Here is a 23,893-nt window from a genome sequence, read left to right as displayed (position 1 = left end):
CAGGGCACCAGCCTTCCTTTAAAGTCCCCACACCTAAAAATGCAGATGAGAAGCTCTGTTTGACCAGCCTTAGGAATGAGAACAAATGACCAGAGAGAGAAGTCACTAGGCTTTGCTGCCCCTCACTGGTGTGAATTTGTGATTCCCAAGGTCCCTTCCCACAATCCTTCCTTACCTCACCTTCTGGCAACCTGGGCCTAGGAAACAAGGGTGTGGTTTGACTTTGTGGTTACGTAGACACCAAAGAATGTGTTTGACTAAGTTGTTTCTTCTCACACCCTAAAGGCTTTTCTGGGTTTTTCACGAAAGTGAATAGAGTGCAAAAGGTTACTGATTGTGGTGGTGGCTGTGCTTCCCTCCCCTCCCCCAGGCTTTGAATTTATCAAGGTAGGGAACTCCTGGGGTGGAACTTTCCTTTACCAATGCACATTGGCAGTACATCTGAAAATACTCTTATAGTATCAGAGTTACCTGGGACAGGTATATGAGAACATAGAATGTCAGAACTGGAAGGGACCTTAGACTGTAGAATATTATAGCTTGAAGGAAACTTAGAACAGGGAAGGTTGGAACTAGAAGGTCCCTTGAAAATTATAATGATAGAGCTGGGAGAGACCTTAAAATATAGAATATTAATCTTTAAGGAAACTTTGAACAGAGAATATTGGAGCTGTAATAGACCTGGAAAACCCAAATGTTGGAGGTAGAAGGAACCTCAGAATACAGAATGTTAGACCTGGAAAGGGCCTTAGAACATTAGTGTCAAGCTCATACAAATGATCCCTGCAGGCTGCAGATTAAGCTGGGAAATCACAAAATAACATCTTGATGTTGTATTTTTATTTGTTTTCTTAAATATTTCCCTGTTATATTTTCTCTGTTTTCAGGGCTTTGTTCTGCAGTTTGGCACCTCTGCCTTAGAATACAGAATTTTAGACCTGGCAGGTGCCTCCTTAAGCTCATCAAGTCCAAGCCTCGAGTTTTAGATGGGAGTGGGGGGAGAGACCCAGAGTGGCCAGGTGACTTATTCACAATTCCACAGTCAATTGGTAGAGTGGGTATAGAGTGGAAGGACTCAAGTCTTCCTATTTCATAGAATCTTCAAATTAGAAATGTCCATCTTCTAGCCCAAGGGTTCCTAACTTTTTTTTTCTGTGTCTTAGACCCCTCTGCCAAGCTCTTGAAGCCTATGGACCCCTTCCTTCTCAGGATCAAGTTGTAAAATAATTGAAGAGAACTAAATTTTAGTCAGAGGTTAATAACACTCAAGATGCATGTTTCCCCCCATCATAGTTCCTTGCCATGCCAACACCCCTCATCTATCCCAACCCTCCTCCATCTCCCCTATCTCCCACTTTACAAAGCAGGTAACTGGGGAAGATCACGTGGTGACCAGTAACATGGTTCTAACCCCAGCTCTTCCATTATATTAGTCATATTATGTTGTGCTAGTTATCTCCTTCCTGTTTCCTGCCCTAAAGGGAGGGGATGACAAGTGATGTTCTCTTAGGTGCCTTCTAGTTCCAGATGTCTATAATACTCCCATAATTTACTCAGCTGATCTCACAGCTAGTAACTGGCTCAGCCTGGGCCTGGAACCCAAGTCTCTTGGCTTCCAAGCCAGTGTTCTTTCCTTTTCATGTTACCAGGGTAAAAGCTAGTGCTGTTATATTCTCCGTTCTCCTGGGCTATGTGTATTTAAATTCTAAAGACTTAAAGTACTGTGAAGGATTGGTTGATAGAATGGAAAAATACCATGCCCTGTGAAAAGGCCTGATAGGCTTTACGCCACCAGTATTGTGGCACCCCTGGCCTTGGCTTCTCCTGGAACAACTCCCCTAGGACATATTTAAAAAGCAGGAGAGTGGATCTCAAGAGCTTTCCCTCCCGATCAGCAAATTTTGCAAAACAAAAATATATTTTAAATGAGGTGACGGGGATATAATTACAACGGGGGAGCCTGCTTGGTTCCAGTTTAAACACACGTACACACAAATACAAGACAACACAACAAAAGTGAAAACTTGCAGACAGATGCTCACCAGCACCCCATCCCCCTTGCCCCTCCAGAAACAATAACTAACCACCACCACCCCTCACCCTAGACACAAAACCCTTTTGCTGCAAGCAGATATTGCCTGGCACAATTGTGTGGGCCATCGAAGCCTGCAGGCTTTGAAGTGCCTGCCCAGCAGGCACTGAGGAGTCCATTCATGGCATGCTGCTATTGTCTTGGGCAGTCTGCATGTCTCCAGTGTTCCTGGGATGGGGCTGGGCAGAAGCTGGCTACTGAAGGAGATGGGGAAGCCTGTCCTCAGGAAGGGAGGAGGGGGAGAGGCTTTGGGGGAGTTTTGTTTATTTTTCTCTCAAGCATTTCATAAGTTGATGCAAGACACTCCAGCCGCTCCTCAGGGAATTATGGGAGTTTCCCCTCCCTGGAAAAGCCAAAAAGACTGAAGCCATGGAATTTGATTGCCAAAAGGGGCCTTAGAGATCATTTAGTTTAATGCTTGGAGAGGGTAGGTTGTTGTTGTTTTTTTTTTAATCCATTCATTTATTCAGCAAGACCCAGTGTGGTGGTATAGCAAGAATCCTGAACTTGGAGTCAGGAGACCTAGCTTTGACTCCTTGCTCTGTGACTTACTATCTGCATAAATGTGGTCAGGTTATCATGCTTCTCTGGACCCATTTCCTCCTCTGTAATTTTGCCTATGATTTCATCAGTAGGAGGGAACTCCTGGTTCCCAGGGATGCCATTGTATGACCTTGGCCAGCCTTTTTCACTTCCTGGATCTTGGCATCCGGTAAAATAAGGAGATTGAACTAGCCGGTCCCTGAGGTCCCTTCTGGCTCATCTAGGACTTAGAGTCCTAGATAATTGTCCGAGGCACTAAGACATTAAGCAACTTGTCTTTGGCCGCACAGCTAATGAATGTTCGATGAGCCTGTATCTTCCTGACTCCAAAGACAGCCTCTTTAATCACTATACATACTGCCTCTCATGGGTAAGACAGTGGTAATAATACACCTAAGCTACCATACCTCCCAAGGCTGTTGTAGGAAAAGCACCTTGTAGCCATTAAAACATTAGAGAAATGGAAGTCATGTAAATGGCAGACATGGATGACCTTCCTATACCACTCAAATCACAGCTTTAGCCATGGAGAGAGATACAAAGAGAAATAAGACTTTTTGTTTTTTTGTTGTTCAACCATTTTAGTTGTGTCTGACTCTTCGTGACCCCATTTGGGGTTTTCTTGGCAAAGATGCTGGAGTGGTTTGCCATTTCCTTCTCCAGCTCATTTTACAGATGAGGAAACTGAGGTAAACAGGGTAAAGTGACTTGCCCACAGGTCACACAGCTAGTTAGTATCTGAAGCCAGATTTGAACGCACAAAGATGAGTCTTCCTGACTTCAGGTCTGGCACTCTATCCACTTCACACCTATCCCCGCCTATTAAGGGTTTATAACTAGTAACTGGGGAAAAAGTATGGACACATAGCTATGATACAAAAGAAAGAAAGAAATGAGCTTGAAGGAGGGACTAGTAAGGTGTTATGCAAAGTCAGAGGAGGAGGGATCACTTTCTGCTGCTGCTATCAGAGAAGGCTTCATGGATTAAAATTTGAGCTGGGCCTTAAATCCTAAGATTTTCAGCTGGGAGAAGTGGACAAGAGCCTAGAGTGGGAGTGCCATATTCAAAGACGGAGACTGCAGAAAGTCATACAGTGGGTGAAATAACTATTCCGATCAGATCTTTGGGCACTTAAAGAATTTTAAAGCTGGAAGGGATATGAGACCATATTATCTAATCCTATTATCCTGAAGGTGATGCAAAAGGGGACAGAGAGATGAAGTATATTGTTCTTGGTCATGCTGAAAACTAAAGGCTAAGTTGAGATGGAAACTGAGGTCTCTTCAGGTCTCTCAGGTCAAGGACTTTTCACCTTACCAGGCTGGCTGTTGAATGGTATTAGATTATTTGGGTCATGTGTTACCTAGTGTGGGTTAACAGATTTGTATTTTAATGGGGTTCTTTTGATTTGATTTGGAGAGCTCAAAATTCAAATGTCCAGTAGTTGCTGGGCAATGCAAAGTGACCAACATTTAGGTGCAAAGCATTGACTAGAGAGTTGGGTTTCACGTCAACCTAATTTAGAAGGAGAATCAGTCTTCCTTGCTCAGACTCTTTCCCTACAAGTGGCTTTTATTAATCTGGTCAAATTTGTGGGGTTTTTCATGAGTCTGAGTTATATCAATGAGCATGCATCTAGAAGTCAGAGCAGATAGATGGTGAATTATTTAAAATAGATATATGTATTGATTCTTTCAACAGATACTCAGCTTCTACTTTCTAGGTTCGTTGCTAAGCATGGAGGGGGCACAAGGCTTAACAAAATGTGTCCCCTACCCTCAAAGAACTTAAAATCAACTGTGGAAGTTCAGACTCAATAATATGCAGATAAATGGAAAATGAATTAGAATGTGACTATATAAATAATTCCTACCTTAAACAAAGCATTCAGCTAATGGAGACAGATTTGAGGATCTTCTTGAATGTGGAATTTAGGGGGTTAATTCAGGGCTAAAAAAGCATTTCTTTTGGACTCATCACTTGTTGGAAATCTGTCTTTTAAAATTTCCACATCGCTGCTTAGTCACATGCGGAGTGGAATCTTTCTGCTAGAGGCAGATCCTACATGCAGTCTCAGGAGAGTTGGGTTCTAATCTGAGCTCCACTACTAATTACCTATGTGACTTTGGCCAAGCCACTAAACTCCTTGAACCTCCATTTCCTCATCTGTAAAATGGAGCTAATAATACCCTCTCCACTTGCCTGATGAGATTGTTCTCATTTTGAACATATGTTCTCATGGCCCAGGATAGAAGACAGAATTTTGAAAAGGTTAGGGTATTGGGCAAAAAGCTGGGAATTGTATTTTGGAAGGAAAAGTAGAAAGTATATAGATGTCAGAGGAAAAAAATATTAATACCATACTAAAGTTTTAGAGCAGCTAGGTGGTATAATGGATGGAGTGTCTGGACTCAGGAAGACCTGCGTTCAAATCTAACCTCAGACACTTACCAGTTGTGTGACCCTAGGCAAATCACTTAATCCTCTGTTCTTCAGTTTCCTCATCTGTAAAATGAGCTAGAGGAGGAAATGACCAACCGCTCTAGTATCTTTGCCAAGAAAACTCCAAATGGGGTCATGAAGAGTTGGATATGACTGACAACAACTATAGAACAAAACAAGGGTTTTAGATACAAGTCTGCCAAAATTTTATTTAATTTAATATTGATGTCCAAGGCAGTTCTAGCTTGAGAGGGAGAGAAAGAGAGAGAGAGAGAGAGAGAGAGAGAGAGAGAGAGAGAGAGAGAGAGAGAGAGAGAGACAGAAAGAGGGAAGAGGAGAGAGAGAGAGAGAGAGAGAGAGAGAGAGATTGAGACCTGGACTAGTTCCCTCAGATATGTCCTTCCCCCCAAGAGGGTTTGAGGTATAGAAACTTTTCAACAAGAAAAATCACAATATGTTAAAATACAGTTTAGACGTTTTCAAATCGTTGCCAATAAGAGTCATTATCCAGTTTTGGCACTTCCCTCAAGGAATCTCCTCCCAGTGATCATTCTCAGTGCAGTCTTTTCTGAAAGAGGTGTGTGTGCGCGTCTGTGTGTGTGTGTGTGTGTGTGTGTGTGTGTGTGTGTGTGTGTGTGTGTGTGTGTAGAGCTGTGGGAGAGCATAATGGGGAGAGGAAATCATAGCATCATCCCTTCAGGAGATGGGGAAAGGTGGTTGAGAAAGAGATGGGGGCAGCTGTCCACAGTTGAGTCAATAATCTCAGTCACTTATTCCAGGGGTTGAGGAAGGCAGCAAGCTAAAGAAGACAAGAGACAGACCAGGTCCGAAGTTTGGTTTCCATTCTTAATCCAGACCTTTTGTCTTCTATCTATTACCCTTCTTTATAGGTGGGAGGAAGTGTAAGTCTAGAATTAGCTTCTCGTGTTATTATTACTATTTTTGCTTTTTGGTGAGGGTTAAGGGATTTGCCCAGGGTCACACAGCTAGTAAGTGTCAAGTGTCTCAGGCCGGATTTGAACTCAGGTCCTCCTGACTCCAAGGCTCGAATCTATCCACTGCGTCACCTAGCTGTCCCTCTCATATTATTTCTTAATATTTCCAGGGACAACTGCAGAAGGTTTTTTTTATCTCCTGCCACACAAAGAAGGGAGGCTGGGAGGGTGGAGAGATAAGGATTTGCCATATGAGGGCTGGTTGAAGGAAGTGAGAATATTCAGCCTAGAGAAGAGAAAGAGGGAAGGGGGCAGGGAGATGATCTCCATCTTCAGGTATTAGAAGGATTGTAGGATGATGGAGGGATTGCATTCATTCTATCCAGTCTCAGAAGGGAGATCTAAAAGCTATGGGATAGAAGTTAGAGTTGAATTTAGGCTCCAGGTGAGGTAATAAGAACAGCTAACATTTATGTAGCATTTACTGTGTACCAGGCATTGTACTAAACATTTTACAAATGATATCTTAATCTTTACAATGACCCTGAGAGGTAGGTGCTCTTATTATCTCCATTTTACAAATGAGCAAGTTGAGGCAAACAGAGGTTAAGTGATTTACCCAGAGTCACACAGCTAGTATTTGATGCAAGACTCCAGGCCCAAGGCTCTACCCACTTACCTAGATGCCTAAGGGAGCAGTGAGGGCTCTTACAGTGTTAGTGATCCATGAGTGGAATGGGCTGCCTGGGAGTAGGGGTGGGGGTGGGAGGAAGAAGGAGTTAGTGGGCTCCCTCCCAGTGAAGGTCTTCAAGATGACCACTTGGCAGATAGAGAGTAGAGGTCTTCTCTGTCAGATCTGAGCCTGAGCTAGGTAGGTATGACCATCTAACTCAGAAATGAGATATTGAAGTGTCTTGGCCCTAGCACTTCTCCTGGAAGTTAGTGAGACTTGTTGGTTATTTATAATTTCTCTTATAAATCTTTTCTCTAATGATCTTTTTTTTTTGGCTAGGCAATAGGGTTAAGTGACTTGCCCAGGGTCACACAGCTAGTAAGTGATATGTGTCTGAGGCCGGATTTGAACTCAGGTCCTCCTGACTCCAAGGCTGGAGCTCTATTCACTCTGCCACCTAGCCGCCCCTCTAATGATCTTTCTTAAAAAACAAAACAAAACAAAATTCTCCGAAATAAAACAAAAACAAAATCTTCTTTATTCAAAATTCCAGTTAAGTGAAGTCAAGAGACTTGGGCTAAAGTTCAAGCTGTGTCACTAACTTGTGAGACTGACTCTCTGGTCCTCATTCTCCTGATGATAAGGAGATGATCTCTGAGCCTCTTTTCAGCCCTACAGTTTTTTGTTCTAAGATTCCTTCCAGAGAGGTGGTAGAAACATAGTCAATGAAGTCAGACTAAGTGACCTTCGAGTCAGAAAGACCTGGGTTGAGGCCGTGCCTTTGGCATGTACCCCTTGTGTGATCCTTCAACCCAACCCTCCGAGAACTCTGGGAGATCAGAAGAGTTGCTCATCTCTATTGGCGGAGGGATTTTTGTTTGTCTTCTGATTTCACATGCCATTTAAAAAAGGGAACTTCCACTTCTGACATTCTTTGATTTTGTGGATTTCACCTAAATGAGTTGGTTCCTTTTCGAGAGAGACACAGAAAGAGGGAGGGGGAGAGAGAGAGAGAGAGAGAGAGAGAGAGAGAGAGAGAGAGAGAGAGAGAGAGAGAGAGAGAGAGAGAGAGAGAGAGAGAGAGAGAGAGAGAGAGAGAGAGAGAGAGAGAGAGAGAGAGAGAGAGTTTTCCTTTGGGAGCATGTACTCACAAATCTCATGGCACAGAAAGATAAACGAACATGTAAGATGGGTGAGTTCATCTCAAGGGAAGGGGGCCTAGAAAGAACCAAAGCCAATAGCATCTCATGGCTCTCTTGCTGTTTCTTTTCTATTTTAAGGTTGTATACTTCACAGCCACATTCCCTTTCCTCATGCTTTTCGTGCTGTTGTTACGAGGAGTCACTCTGCCTGGAGCTGCCTCTGGCATCAAGTTTTATCTGTATCCTGATGCCTCTCGTTTGGTAGATCCACAGGTAAGGGACTATTGGACCTCCCCGTGGCCTCTGCTGAGACTCAGGGGCCATGAACAGGGGAACAAGGTCTGGGGCTTTGGGGAGGAGGTGGAGTGGTCCAGAGCACCTTTTTTTTCCATTACTCTCTTGGGTGCAAATATAGCACTGAGTGCTAACGGGTTGTGTTTTTCCACTGTGTCTCATTGAAAAGGTCATTGTTGAAAGTGTTAATGTATCTTTCCATGTGTATATCTTTTTATGTCAAAGGATTCTGAGGCTGTAGACTCTGTCCAATTATAGAATCTGGGTTAGGCTCTGGACAAGGTAAGGGAGATAACATTTTTTATGAGGATAGCATTTCCCCTTTCTCCCCCATTTTCTCCATCCCAAGGAGAGCCAGAAAAAAGGGGGACAAAGGGAACCTTGCTTGGAGGAAAGCATGGGAGTTCATCCCATACGGGGGCCTCCAGAGGAAGATGCTGAGTGAGGTAAGGGCAGTGGTCTTCAGAGTGTCGCATCAAAGTCCCAAAAGCCTTAGCATTCAGGGACTACACCTCCATGTCAGCTTACATCAGAATGATCAGAGTTAGCTTGCATACCCTAGAGACCACCTGGTCCTTTCTGCTTCATTTGACAGATGAGGAGACTGAAGTTCTTAGAGGTAAATGACTTGGCTATAGTCATATATCCAGGAAGTAGTAGAGTCAGCATTTGAAGCTAGGTCTTCTGAATTTGAGTCTAGTTTTTTCTTTTCTTCCCCCTGCTGCACTTCTTCCTATTTCCCAGGGAGAACTCCAACCTTTCTTTTTTTGTGGTGATTTTCTGAAATGCCTTGGGATACCCAGGCCAGGTCACTCATGTCTGGCTCCACAGTGTCCCCCCCTCCCCAAGTTCTGGGTTCAAATTCTGTAGGATTTTCTTTTGCTTTGATTTTTTAGTTCAGCTTGATTGAAAGAAAAAGTTGCTGAAGGTTATGGGAAGTAAACAAAATTCTAGCTAAATTTTCACCTTCTTTTTCAGAATCAGCTTTCTTTCTGATCCCTACAACATTGGCTTCTCTTTTGATAAAACATCAGAAGTTTGGAAGTGCTGAATCAAATATATAGTCAGTGGGTTAAAAAAACTGCACATATAAGACACATACAGAGAAGTGAATTTCCTTTACTCAGCCTGCTTTAGGTCACTGCCTCCTGCAAGGCAGCCGGGAGGGCTAGTCATTAGAAACAGGGAGAAATAGATGAAGTTGTAGGAATAGTGGTTCAGTCCAGGTATTGTGATTTGTAACCGTGAGTGTCTACTCAGCACACACATTTCATCGAATTTAGAGCAATCCCTTCCAAATCATCCAGCCCTTCCTCCTACAGAGGAGGAAACAGAGGCTGGAGAGGGGAGGTATCTTACTTAAGGTCATCTAAAAGTAGTAAGTCTTTTTTTTTTTTGGTTAAGGAATTGGGGTTAAATGACTTGCCCAGAGTCACACAGCTAGTGAGCATTATGGGTCTGAGGTCGGATTTGAACTCAGGTCCTCCTGACTCACAGTTGGTGCTCTATCCACTGCACCATTTAGCTGCCCCACAAAAGTAGTAAGTCCTGAAAAGGCACAAATGCATTAAGGGGTTTGCCCCCCTATACCTGTTTGTCCTAGTGAGAGTGACAAGCATGCTTGCCATCTGTCTGGAGTCACTAATAAAGATGAGATTGAGCCCCCAATCTGAAGTACCTGTTCTGAGTTCAGGCTCAGGGTTTCCTTTTGGTTTGGGGAAAAAAAGGAGTCAGGGAAAGGGGTTGGTTTGGGGAACAAGGGCTGTTGGTGAAGACATAAATCTTTAACCAACATCTTGGTTGGGACCAAAGCTCCCTTGGGTGCCCGGTATTTCTGTCTCCCCAGTCCTGTCAGACCCTCTTTCCTGATGGCGGGGTAGCTTTTTCTTCCTGGTCCCTTCTCTAGATCTAGCTCCCTTGTGATGTTCTCTTTTTCTCCCCTTCCCCCTCTCTCCTTCCAGGTCTGGATTGATGCTGGGACCCAAATCTTCTTTTCCTATGCTATCTGCTTGGGGGCAATGATCTCGCTGGGAAGCTATAACAGCTACAAATACAACTGCTACAGGCAAGTCTTCCCTCCACAGGGGTGCCCGCGACTTAGCTAATCGATGATGTGTAAACAGAAAAAAAAAAAGAAGTAGGGACCTGGGATTCAATCGTCCTTGAATTAACTTGCTCCATGAAATATGTGTGACTTAGGGACTGTATGCTGCTGGGATGCCTGAACAGTGGTACCAGTTTTGTGTCTGGCTTCGCAATTTTTTCCGTCCTGGGCTTCATGGCACACGAACAAGGGGTGGACATTGCAGATGTGGCCGAGTCAGGTATGGTGGTTTCGGTGGCAGTGATGGTGGGCACTGCCACCTAGTGTGTGAGCCGACTTCTGCAGGCATTTAGCCAGGAAGGGGGCATTGGGGGGGAAAGGAAAAAAAAATTGAGGTTTTCAAAATGAGCCCCAGCAACTTCCCCTAAGTACCAGAGACTCCTGCTTCAAAATGCACAACATCTGGATAGCCGTTTGATTGATGCGGGGGCAGAAAAGGAATGATGATTTCCTCTCCTCAACTTGGGGAATTGGGGTCAGTTCTTGATCAGGTCAACTCGAGGCCACCCGGCTGCCCACTGGGCCTTAAAGCAAATCCATTTGGAAACTCAAAATCGGCTGCCAGTTCTGCAATTCGATCGCAACTTTCTCAGCCTTAGTTTCTGTATTTTGCACTTTGCTCTCGGCGTTTTAGCTGTGAAAATCAGACCTTCTTGGGATCACTGTCCGTCTTTGAGCTGTCCCTTGTGAAGTTGGTATTATTGGTGACAAGTCCATTCTGAAATGGGTTGTGAGGAGAACGTCGCCTTCCACGGGCAGGTAGAATCTATTTTCAGGAAGGTCATCAGGTAGCCCAGAGGGGGCCCATCTCTCTGATTGCCACCCTAGGAAACTTAATCTGCTTTTTGAAACTGCTGCCTTCTTGAAGGCCCTCTGAGGTTGAAGAGGTAGATAGATAGGGAAGGTCCTATTGAGGAATATTCTGGGCAAGAGACAGTTGGTTTCAAAGTGTGGTCAGGCTAGTACTGTTGTTTGTCTCTCTCAGTGGGGTTGGTCACAACTCCAAAAGAGTGGGGGTGTGCACATAGGAGCAATTCAGACCACCATGTTGCCTCATTCAACTTCTCAAGTCTCTCCTTGGCCATTTTTTCCTCATTCCCTCATTAGCAATAGGAGCTGTAGCTCCATGATGGATATGCATGCATTTTATAAAATCACAGGGCACCAGAAAGTTCCTTTGAGACAATGTAGTTCAACCTTCTCATCTCACAGAGACATGTTTGAATCTAGTAAATGGCAGAGACAGGACTCCTTACTTCCAATTTCATGTTTCTATTATCCCACATAGCCTCTCAATGTCATTTCATGTAGAAGTAATTTGAAGTCATTAATTCCGCATTCTGAATCCTTGGATATGGTTAAGTCTTCCCTGATGGAAAGCTCCCCATACTCTTCTTCTTTCACCAACATTTCCACTGCTCCCCCTCAGATAGACACTTCATAGTGCAACACTCTACTGAGAAAGGCTCTCTCGGATATACCCCACTCCCCAAAGATGTGTCTGAGGATGTCTAAGATGCTAACCATTCCAAATGCTCCTCTGGCCTCTCCAAAAATTTCTGTAATTCCTTCTATGTAATTCCCCTATTGACTGCTCCAGTCTGAGGTTCCAAACCACCTTTACCATTGAAGGAGGAAGCCATTTTCTTGTTGACCCTCCTTGGTATTTTCTTGGTAAATCAAAGGCAACTCCATAGTTCTCAAACGAGGCTCCTGGTGATGAGGCAAGTATCTGTCTTCTCTAAAGTTGACTTTCATCTGCCATTTGGTCCAGGCAACATTGTCTGTTCCTTACCCAGCAAACTCTAGTTTAAAACAATAGTAGCAATGCACCATAATTCAGGAATACTTTCCAATTCATTTGGTTCCAGGCCTCTCTGCCTCTTTGGTGTTGCCGAGACCCTCCAAGTAAGTAAGGCCAAGAGTACATGACTGTTTAGCTATATCCAGAGAACCTGTGCCATGTCTATTTGGATTTGTGGGCTAGAGAGATGGATAGAGACTATATGTCAAGGAATCAGGCAAAGGCAGCTTTCTTTTACAAGAGGATTTGCAAATGACATAGCATTAATTAGGTGTAACTATCATCTTAGGTTCGGGTAGTGGTATGTATGTGTGTGTGTTTAAGCATAAATATGCATACGGGTAGATGTGTGAGCATATGTGTATATTGTGAAGACATTGAGGCATTCCAATACTTCCGAAGCTCTTTGAGGTCTCTAGCATGAGTAGATCCTTCATGGCGTAGCAGATGTTATTGTGAGTTTTTTGGCCAAAAGGATTCATCAGCTGGTCGCCAGTGTTCTGTGGTGATGGGCCTCTCTGTCCTCAGATAGGCTTGGCTGGTCTTCTGGTTATAGGTACAAAGCCCCCTCACTGGGTCTGTGCTTCCTAGCTTGTGAGTTACAAGAGCTTAGCTTTCTAAAACCCTGGGTTTCCTTCTATGGCAAGATGAGACACTGGCATAGAGCGGAGGGATGTATCGATGCAGTGTCAGCCTGAGCACCTCCTGTCCTTAGCCAGAGACTTCAAGCTATGACTTTATCATTTATTCCCCTTGGAGATTTATGAAGTGCCAACAGATGGAGTCTGATTATTTCTCTAATAAGCTTTTAACAAGCTCCATATTGGGCCTAGTGCCTTGAAATGAGATAATTATTGAGCTGAATGGAATTCAAATGAAATGTAGCATGGAGTGATTTATGCTCGTCACAGTCTGCCGAGGTACCAGAAGGGGGTTGGGTTCCTTCACATGGACTTCTCTCTTGATAATGCAGTGTTGGCTTCTAGAGACAACCAACTACTCAGAAAAACTGCAAAACGGAAATACAGAAACAATTGAGTTGATAATGTGCAGAGTTTGGGGGTGGGAGGGGGGGCACATGTTTTGCATCTGTCTCATAATTGGCTTGAATTGATTACACACGTGCCATCTAATGACCACAGCCTGAATGGAAATTTAGATTTCTCCTGAGGTAAGAGGCATTCCCTGAAGGCACAGATTCCTAGAATCCAAACATGCTGGGGGGCTGGAAGGGAACCCCAAGACCGTCTAATCCAACCGGCTCCTTTGACAAAGGAGAAAACTAAAGCCAGAGAGGAGAAGGAATCAGGTCACACTGGCCTCGGGAAGAACTACATCCTGAACCCAGACCACAGTGTCCTTTCCCCACCTGACACTGCCTCTTCATCCTCAAAATGGTCAGCTCGTTATATGATGTGCATTTGAAGATAGAGGCCTTGTTTCTTTTAATCTGTATTAAATGCCCAGTTTGGGCAAGGTGTCAAGGTGTTATGGAAAGAGGACTGGTTCTGGAGTCAGGAAGAGAGGCGGGTTTGAATTCTACCTCTCCTACAAATGCATAAGTTGTGTGACCATGGATGGACTTCTCTGAGCCTCAGTTTCCTCATCCCTAAAATGGGCGTAAGAACACCTACAGGACTCACCTCACAGGGTTGTTGTGAGGCTCACTTCACTGGAGGTAACATGTCAAGTGCTTTTTAAACTCCAAAGTGCTCTAGAAAGTCCAGTTATGGTGACTGTTCCTATGACCTTTTATTGATTTTCCAGGTAATATAATCATGTCCAGTCCTCAAAGGGCTTAATTCATATGATCACTTCCCTTTCTCCTGATTGAAATTCTATGGGATTGAAGGGCCACAGGGCCCGATTATCCATTCTCTCCTCTGCCCCATTCAGACCAGCTGCTCTCTAAATGAAAGGCGCTAATTTATGTTCCCTTTAACAAGGCAGAATCATAGGAAGGTATCATGGTAAGGGAGCTGAAAAGTCATCTGGTTCATTTTTATGGAAGGAGAAGTGACTTGTCCAAGGTGACACGGCTAGGGAGTAGTCCAGCCCAGACTAGGACCCATCCATCACCATATCATAGATTTAAGGCCAGAAAAGCCTTAGAAGCCATTTGGTCCAGTCTCCTCATTTTATTCTTGAGAAAATTGAGGACGCGAATGTTAAATGCCCATGTTCACATAGACAATAATAAGTCCCACCCATCTGAGGGTGCGACTTGAACCCATGTCCTCTGAGCTAACTTTTGTTTTTCATTGTACCACACTGACTCTCAGCTCAGTCGGTGCTCTCTCCACTGTATCACCCCACCCCTGAGTATGTCCTATGCTCTAATAATGCCACCCCCACTCCCACCCCTTCCTTCCCATCCAGAGGTCTTTTGCCTCCCTAAGGCTCCTTCCTTAGGAACAATGTCTTTATTCCCCTAGGAAGTTGTGCTTTCTCTTTCCAAAGGAGTTACATTTTTCTAACATTGTATAGCCTCTCAGTCTCTGTCTTTTCCATTCTTACTCATCTGGTTGTTGATTTTCCAAAACTTTGCTTTTTTTTTCCCCCTTTCATTTTATTCTCCAAATGTCTTGAATCATCAGATTTTCTCCATGTCTCCCTAATTGTTTTTCTTGTCAGTTACAACTCTTTTTTTCTTCTTTCTTGCCCTGACCATCCCTTTCCACTCATTTCTCTTTCTTTGTCCCTTTTTCTCCCTCCCTCTTTATCTTCCCTACCTTCCACACGCTCTCCTGGCTCTCTGTTAGCTGCACTGCTGGGCATCTGCCCTCCTTCTTCCAGCTGATCTAAGTCCATGGAAGTAAGAGAACTAAATTCACATTTCCCCAGATTTCTCATCCTTTTTTGCCTCCTAGCCAAGAAAAGAAAATGCAGGGAGTTCCAAAAGTCTCTTAAACTTTAATAGCTTAAAAGCACCCTAAGACTTTTGGGATACTCTCTATTCAAACAGCTCAGTCCCCCTCTCCTAAGTAAGAAAAGCTTATTGTATTTGCAAATGTTCCCTTTTCCTTCCCAGCTGAAAATCCTTAGTCGGAGACATGGTGCCAATTATCACCTCCATCCCCCTCTTCCATCGAGCTAGGGAGAGAGTGACCTTCCTAACCCTCTCATTTCACTTTCTGGTGATCTCTGTTTTATTGCTGAGCAGAGCTTTGCACTTCACCATTTGGCCCTAAGCCTAGAGTCCGAGATTCAGGCCGAGGACAGGCAGATGTGGGTGTGGCAGAGGAGACTGAAGAGAGAAACATCCGGTCACATCTGTTAGGATGTGCTAGTCCTTTGCCCAGAGGGCTCAGTGGTGTCTTTCTGCTCTGGTGGACAGAGTGTGTGCATGTGTGTGTGTGTGTGTGTGTGTGTGTGTGTGTGTGTGTGTGTGTGTGTGTGTGTGTGTGTGTGTTGAAGCCTGTAAATGATCTCTGACCCAACAAGCAGAGGGCAGAAACAATGAGACTTCTTCCCCACTAAACAAGAGCTTGAATTATCCAGAGAGTGCTTTTGTATCATTGTTTCCCTCTGAATATTGGGAAGTGCCCTCACAAGATCATTTCCAGATTTTTCCCCCCTCCTGAAAAATGAAAACCAAGAAGCTGCATTTGTTAAACAGCTTGGTTTGTTCCAGTAAAAGGAAGAACCTGCTTTGCAAAGTACCTGGGAGTCAGCCTTAGATTTCTCCCTTTCTCCCTGAAAGCCATGTTGCCCTGCGACTCAGGTTCATTTTCTCTGTCCCAGCTTACACCTTGGAATGATGAGCTCTACTCCCCTTGAGTCTCGTGGGGGTCTGTTGGAGACAGATGCTAAAACTGGCCCCAACTGGTTCCAAATTGAACTTATGCTGTCTGTGGCTAGGGCTGGTCTGACCTCTCCCTCAGGGAAGGTCCCCTGTCCTTCCTTCCCCTTGCTCGGGGTTGGGAGTGGCTGAACAAAACCAAATTATTTCTACCTTCCAGTAGGAGTCTCGGTTTTTCAAGAGGCTTGGTTACTGACTACTTTCCTCTCCTCTGCCCCCTTCCCATTCTCTCTTTTCCACTCCTTTAGGTCCAGGCTTGGCCTTCATTGCCTACCCGAAAGCTGTGTCGTTGATGCCGCTACCCACGTTTTGGGCCATTCTTTTTTTTATTATGCTTCTGTTGCTTGGACTGGATAGCCAGGTCAGTAAGAACGGCAGAGGGTGGGTTCTCTGCTTCTGATGGGAGGCAAGAATGTTCTTTCTTTGGGTTCTATTCATTACTATCTTCCCTCTTCACTTGTGCAACTTTGGCCATCTGGTAGGCAACCAGACACCTAAAAAGATCCTGACCTAGGGAAATCATTGTCACAAAGCCCACGCTTTCTATTTAGAAGCCAAGCTATCCTCAAATCCTCGGTCAATCATTTGTATACAAAAGATTAGCAGAGCTTAAAGAAGAAGGCTATACACATATCAGTCTGGGATATGGACAAATGGCCTTGCAGACTTTGAAAGGCCTGAGGGTTATCGTTGTATAATAGCATAAGTCCCTATCTCCTGTAACGAGAAGGTTATGAATGTCTATTATGAAAACACCAAACCCATCATCAAGAAAAGATGAAATGGTATTCAACTAAGTATCTACTAAGGTAGATAGTAGACATCAAAAGTAATTTAAATGAACATGCTTTTAGTGTTTGAAGAGGAGGCTAGAACATTTTTTTAACTGTAACACATATAATGCCAGATAAATGAAGAATCCCTATGCAATATATTTGCTGTCTATGAATATTTGTCTAAGAGGATCATATCATTTTATGAGCGAAACATCTTCTAGTAGGAGATGGTTCAGCACATGGTCAGTATTGGGAAATAAGGGACGTTGCTATGGTGGTATCTTTAAGCTTTGCTCTGAGTGTACCTCCTCTCTCATGCTCCTCCCCCTCCCCCTTTCTCAGGTGCCCCAAACCCAAGATCACCTTGCTGTGCCTCTTTTCAGGGAACATGGCTCTCCTAGACATCACCCGTGCTTTGGAGCTTCCCTGAACTCTTTTCCTGATGCCGCAGTGAAAATTTAATTGTCCTTTGCCTCAAAATAACAAAATGTCACCTGTGGCTAGCTTCACAGGCTAACAATCAATCTCTTCTGAGATGTTAGCAACATGTCGCCCTGTCTAGGTAACCAATTCGAGGTCTTCTGGATGCAGAGGAGCAACGTCTTTGAAGAGTTAGTTTTCCAGGCATCATAACATCATCCAGGTAGCTAGGTGGCACAGTGGATAGAGCGTCTGTCCTGGAGTCAGGAAGGCTCATATTTCTGAGTTCAAATCTGGCTTTGCTTACTAGTTACACAACCTTGGGCAAGTCAACTTAACTCTGCCTTAGTTTCCACATCTGTAAAATAAGCTAGAGAAGGAAATGACAAACCCTTCCAATATCTTTGCCAAGAAAACCCCAAATGGGGTCATGAAGAGTTGGACTGAATAATAGTGACTCCAAGCACCATAACAGAGTGATGTGGGAAATGGTGTATGATAGGAGAATTCATTGCCACCCTCAGAATCACTATGTAGATAACCATCTATGCATAATCAGGCCTTAGAAGACAAGCATGTGTCATATATCCATAGTGCATCAAAGAGTAGAGAAATGTGTGCCTTAGGTATGCGGCCAAGATCTCATAGGAAACCGTACTAGATGCTTTAGGAAATTAAATAAAGAAAATAAAGATGGAAAGAGTTGCTGGACTAGACCAAGTGTATCCAGAGAAGGTTCTAAAGGAAAAACACTTTTGTGGCCATTGGATGATGATTTTCCAGGTGACTGAAAGAGGGAGATTTTCTTACTACCCCCAAAAAGCAGTTATTAATAGAATATTAAGTCTGTTCTCTCATCTCTGCAAAATCTTTGTGAGGATGATCTACAATGACTGCATCTTAAGCGTGGCCAAGCTTTTGTAGATGAAATTCTATAGGGCACTATTTCTTTAGTTCAGTCAACAAGGTTCAGAGAATGTGAGATCTCATTGTGCTTATTAACTGTTGACTATAAAAAAGCATTTGATTTGTCGAAGCAAAATATCACAGTTAAAAGATCTCCCATAGATTATTAAAAATTATTCCAGATCTCTTGGGAAGATGCAGTAATAGAGATCACTTTATTAATCAATTTTCACATCATTTACACTTAGGTTAGGTTTAATATGGAGACATGTTTGCCAAAGACTCTGGAAAAGCCAGAGCCCAAGTGGAAAAAGGAATTCCCAAAAAATAGCAAAAATGTTAAGATAATCTCATTTGTAGAGGGTCTTGTGATGATTGATTACATCAAGTCCTAGAATGCTGAAGAACTTCCTAACTGAGATGCATAATTACTCAAAAAAGTTCAACCTAATTCTCCACGGAAGAAGAATCCATTGGATGAAGAATGACTCCTGCCCAGACTATGGCATATGTTTGGATGGCTATAATTACAGAGTTAATGCATTGGGATAGATATCTTAGATAGACTGTGCAGATGGAAAATGACCTGGATGAAGAACTGAGTAGGAGAAAGAGTAGGAAACTACATAGAGCTTTTAATAATAGCTTCTTTCAGAAAATAAGATCTATCTTTTTTTAACAATGAGATTCTTCCTGTGACCTGAATCCAACTCCAGCCTCAGACACTTCCCTAGTGGTCACTTAACCTTTCTCTGCCTCAGTTTGTCGTTGTTGTTCAGTCATTGCAGTCATGTCTGACTCCTCGTGACCCCATTTGGGGTTTTCTTGGCAAAGCTACTAGAATTGTTTGCCATTTCCTTCTCCAGGTCATTTTACAGATGAGGAAACTGAGGCAGAGAGCATTAAGTAACTCGCCCAGGGTCACCCAGCTAGTAAGTGCCTGAGGCCAGACTTGAACTCATGAACATGAGTCTTCCTAGCTCTAGGCCCGGTGCTCTATTCACTATGGCACCACGTAGCTGCCTTGTAACTAAGACCTAGAGAGCCTAAAAGATTTGCCTGAAGTCACACAGTAGAAGCTTGCAAAGAAGGCATGCGAGAGGTTATAAACATGTAGAAAAGGCCAGTGTGTGGTTGGAGATCATAGGATCTCATCAAGCACCAGGACAACAGATGGAGATTTGGGAGCTAAGAAATGACCCTCATGGCTGGGAGGATGAGTGAGCCCTGGAGGGAGGGGACGAGAGGCAGGAGATCAGAGATTCAAGAACCAGCTTTGAGAGGAAGACTCACAGACAAAGACTGGGAGAAAGAAGAGGAGCCAGTTAAAGAGAGCATAGCTGGGGAAGTTGGAGACACAAGAAAATCCAGCTTCGCAGAATCGGAGGCAGGAGAGAATGAGCAGTGAGTAAGCAGGAGGTGTTGGCGAAGCACTTTTCAGACTTAGAGAGGTCTTAAAGGGATGAGGAAGTGGGGTGGGGAAACGGCCGTGGGTTTGGCCAGAAAGGAGAGCTGTTAGTACAGAAGACAAAACCCAAAACATTCATGGAACTCTGCAGAGGGAAATACCCTGGCTCCAGGTAGATTAGGCTGTCACGGATCCTAAGCCATATTTGACACCAGTGTTACGATGTACAATTTTCTTCCAATGATAGTTGGCGCATGCTTCTGAGAATCCAAATTTTTCCATTTTGGATTCTTACCATCATGCTGGGCATTTGCAAATGTTTGTGGGAGCCTTCTTTTATGGTTAAACCTTCAGAGGCACTTTTCCAACTAACTTGGGGAATCCTGGAATCTAATAAAAGCCATTGGGGGTGTTGGAATTTTGCCATTTTCTTCTCCAGCTCATTTTACAGATGATGAAACAGAAGCAGAGAGGATTAAGCGACTTGCCCAAGGTCACATAGCTATTAAGTGTCTGAGGCAAGATTTGAATTCAGGTCTTCTTGACTCCAGGCCAGGCATTGTATTCACTGCCTCGATGCCTGGAAAGGGCTTTCCATCCTAGAATGTCAGAGCTGGAAGCGACCCTAAGATACAGAACTGTTCTCGACCTGCTCACTACCTGCTACCTATGCAATACTGGCTAATCCATTTAGCAATACTACAATTCGGTTAAGCTCTCTGGGCCTTAGTTTCCTCATCTACAAAATGGTAAAACATAATATTTAACCTGTCTGCTATGTTCACGTGTGATGCCAGTGTCATCAGTATTCATCTGAAAGCTCCATAAAGGGAATTTTAAGATTTTTCCAAATTGAATTCTGAAAAGTCCAGGCTGGCCCTTTACAAGCCAACCCCTTTTGTAAAAAGGAAGGCCTTCACTGACATGGAAATGGCTCCTTGCAGAAGTCAATTTTCATTAATTGGTGTTTCTTGCATCTTTGGAGTTGGGTCAAGTGTGACCAGGAGCTAAGACCAAACAGGCTCCAGGAGAGTGTTAACATGCAGGTTTAAAAATGAAAAAACACCCATTAGAAATCAGCGTACCCTAGGCACTTCTTTAAGAGTGCCAGGAGATTTAGGAGAATTACCAATGTCAAACAAAGTAAACATTCCCATGTGTGCTGCCCTGGGCTTCTCAGGGAGCATTGCCCCATCAACTTGGGCTAGCTTTGTTAGGCCTGGGGAACACACGAGCTCCAAAGTGACATTTAAAACCAATTTAGGAAATGTAGGGAGGGATCTTAGAACTTAGAATATTCAAGTTGGAGGTTACCTTAGAATGGAATATGTTAGAGCTGAAAAGGATCTGGGAAAGTGGAATGTTAGAGCTGGAGGGACCTCAGAGCAGAGGCAAAATAGAATATTGGAACTGAAAGGGTTTCCCTCCTTTTCTAGATAAGGGGACTGTGACCCAGGCACAGGGCAAGTGCAACAGAAAGTTGATGGCAAAGCCAGCACTAGATCCCCATCTCCTTATTCCCTAGGAATTTAAACACTGAAGTTTTTATGCATCGCCATTGACTCAGCTAATCCACCAGCTCTTCAGTTTTGAAGGCATCTGTTAGCTTAGCCATAAATAGATTATTGTGATTTCTTCTTCCCGTGAACCTGAAGAACTCTTGCCTACCTCAGTTTTTGACTAAACCTTGGTCAGATCCAAATTCCATTTGCAGACTATAATCACTCCTATTCAAATATAAACACGTATATAGCTCTTACTACATGCCAGGCACTTTACAAATATTATTTTACTGGATCCTCAAAACAAGCCCATGAGGTAGGGGCTATAATTATCTCTATTTCACAGTTGAAGACACTGATTGTTACTGACTTGCCCAGGGTCACACAGCCAGTTAAGTGCCTGAGGTTGGCTTTGAACTCAGGTCTTCTTTGCTCCCAATCCAGTGCTCTATCCACTGAGCCAGCCAGATGCATGGCTGGGAAAGGGCTGTCACTGTAGGAAACCCTGCCTGTGAGGAATCCAGTTCTAAGAAATGAGAACTGCTAGAAGAAATAAGCTTTATCTTTATGACTTGTCAGACCAATGACCTGAAACATTGCCTTCTTCCCCCCACCCCTTCCATAAACACCATAAGGTTTGATGCAGTGCATACTATCTGTTGTTTAAGAGACAGTCTGTGCCATGTGGTGGAAAATCTTTGGTTGGGAGTCAGGGGACCTGGGTTCCAATTCTGCCTTTGCCCCTCTCTATCATTGTAATCTTAAGTAAGTCCCTTAAACCTCTCTGGGTCTCAGTTGCCACCATGGTAAAATATGTTGTTTGATGAGGTAGATAGAAGTCCTGGACATGGAATTAGGAAGACCTGGGTTCGAATCCCACTTCAGACATATACTAGCTGTATGACCCTGAACAAGTCACTTTGCTTCCTTCTGCTTCAATTCCTTATCTATAAAATGGGAGAGGGAGAGTTGTACTAGATGACTTCTAAATCTATAATACTATAGATAGATACTATAGAGCTTTAAATCTATGATGCTATAATCCTTCCAAGCTTCAAGGCAATGTAGGGAAATTTTCCTTGGAGTTTTAATACTCACTCACTGAAATCACAACTTCTTTTACCTTGTCCTTAATATCCCATTATTGGGAAGGGCACAAGTCCTTGTTGATCAGCATAACTATGGAAGCATTATATGTTAAAGCTGGAAGGGACCTGAGAAAGCATTTGGCCCATCTCTCACATTTTAGGGTTGTTAAAGCTGAAGTCCAGAACAGGGGTATGGTTTGCCCAAAGTCATAGAGCAGATTAGTCAACAGGGCGGGTGCAGAGAGGACAATTACTTTCAAATCTTAGATAAGTGTGTTTTTTTTCCTAGTCATTCAGATGTAACAGAGACAAAGAGACAGAGAGGGAGAGAGGGGAGAGGAGAGAGAGACAGAGAGAGGGCGAAAGAGTGAGAAACAGAAAACACACTACTTTCATCCCATAAATAACCTTTAGATGAATAGATTTCTGTATTTCTGGCATGGGATTTCTTAGTTAAGTGAAACTTGCACGACATGAAATCATTTCTCTCTTACATGGAAAAACAGGTCCCAAATTAAATAGGGTACTTGGAATTTTCCAGCTTTAAAAGGAATGGATTGCAATTAAGTGACAGATAGACTAGATTCCTAGAAAATCAGGCCTGGAAGGGACCTTAGAGATGTTTCAATTCAACCTTCTCTGCCTCCTCTTATCCCCTTCCTCTTATATTCCTCCCTAGTTACCACCTTTCATATTTGTTGTCTTCCCCCATTAGAATGTAAGCTCCTTGAGGGTTAGGGATTGTCTTGCTGGCTTATATTTGTACCCCTAACTTTAGCACATTTTCTGATACATAGTAAATATTTAATAAATACTGTTTCATCCATCCATCTATCCATCCATCTGTCCATCCATCCATCTATCTATCCATCCCCTTTCCCTATTTTATAGAGGAGGTAGAAATAGTGGAGTAATTTGCCCAAGGTCACTGGGCAATTCTTTGGCGGAGTTGGATTAGAGCCTAGGGATCTGATCCTTGTAGCCCAATCCAGTCTCTTTCCACTGCACTGGGTTGGCTGGGGATTGGAGTGGACTTGGAGAGAGGGGAGAGTGTGTATTAAAATTATGTTGAAGGAGATCACTGAGGGGCAGCTGAAACTCAGTCCAATGTATTTTTGTCATTTTTCTCTTCCTTCTAGTTTGTTGAAGTTGAAGGACTGATCACATCATTGGTTGATCTGTACCCATCCTTCCTAAGGAAGGGTTACCGACGGGAAATCTTCATTGCTATAGTGTGTATCCTTAGCTACTTTCTGGGCCTTACTATGGTGACTGAAGTAAGTATTCCTGGACACCCACTACTCCATTGGTTCTTCCAGTCCTTGGTGGATGGATACACATTCTATTTATGTTAATATCAAAAGCTGTTTAGTTCATGTAGTCTGGTATTAAAGCCTTGTCTCTTTGGAGGTGAGAAACTGGCCAGCTCGATAACTTCTATTGGTCCTTGAGAGGCAAGTGAGATAATGAACAAAAAGCACTATATAAATATATTTGCTATTATAACTGTAGCAACAGCATGCTACAAGCTTCTTCTACAATTGGCTGAAATGACCCGACATCCCTAGTACTGAGTCCTCTAGTTAGATTTTTCTTCTCTTTTTGACCCCAGATACCAGTCAAATTTTAAAAAAGAATGTTCGGTTTCTATTTGAATTGGGGCTGCATTGCAAGGAGAAATACATCCTATGGGTAGATTTTTGTAATGTGATTGAAAATTTCTTTGATCAAAACATGGGCTACCAAAACTTATTTAAAAAATCAAAGTAGAAATAATCCTTTGGGTCTGGTATTGATAGATTACATCAATTATAAATATCTTACTTAGGATTGAAGCCTCCTGCAGGGCCCATAAAAAGCCCCAAAAGTGTCATTTTTCACCATAATGGGCCATCATACTTAGTCAGCTTCATGATGAAGCCTTCTATCTCCTTTTGAAATTTAATTTTTAAATAATTTTC

At 43.3% G+C, this 23,893-nt stretch overlaps 1 protein-coding gene across 5 annotated transcripts in view; it reads left to right on the top strand.

Annotated features, from left to right (window-relative positions):
- The window catches only part of SLC6A6 (solute carrier family 6 member 6), a 135,296-nt gene that overhangs the window by 95,304 nt on the left and 16,099 nt on the right, over positions 1-23,893 (top strand). For all 5 annotated transcript variants that reach the window (XM_020981135.2, XM_020981136.2, XM_020981132.2 and 2 more), the window contains 5 exons: positions 7,967-8,101; positions 10,084-10,187; positions 10,322-10,446; positions 16,081-16,193; positions 23,072-23,209. In XM_020981135.2, coding sequence (XP_020836794.1) covers positions 7,967-8,101; positions 10,084-10,187; positions 10,322-10,446; positions 16,081-16,193; positions 23,072-23,209 — 615 coding nt within the window. The remainder of the gene's footprint in view (positions 1-7,966; positions 8,102-10,083; positions 10,188-10,321; positions 10,447-16,080; positions 16,194-23,071; positions 23,210-23,893) is intronic.

The sequence above is a fragment of the Phascolarctos cinereus genome, unplaced genomic scaffold (assembly GCF_003287225.1).
Source record: "Phascolarctos cinereus isolate Bilbo 61053 unplaced genomic scaffold, phaCin_HiC Scaffold_4;HRSCAF=312, whole genome shotgun sequence".
Classification (NCBI taxonomy): Eukaryota; Metazoa; Chordata; class Mammalia; order Diprotodontia; family Phascolarctidae; genus Phascolarctos; species Phascolarctos cinereus.
The sequence above is the reverse complement of the archived record's forward strand: the minus strand, read 5'-3'. Positions and strand labels throughout refer to the sequence as shown.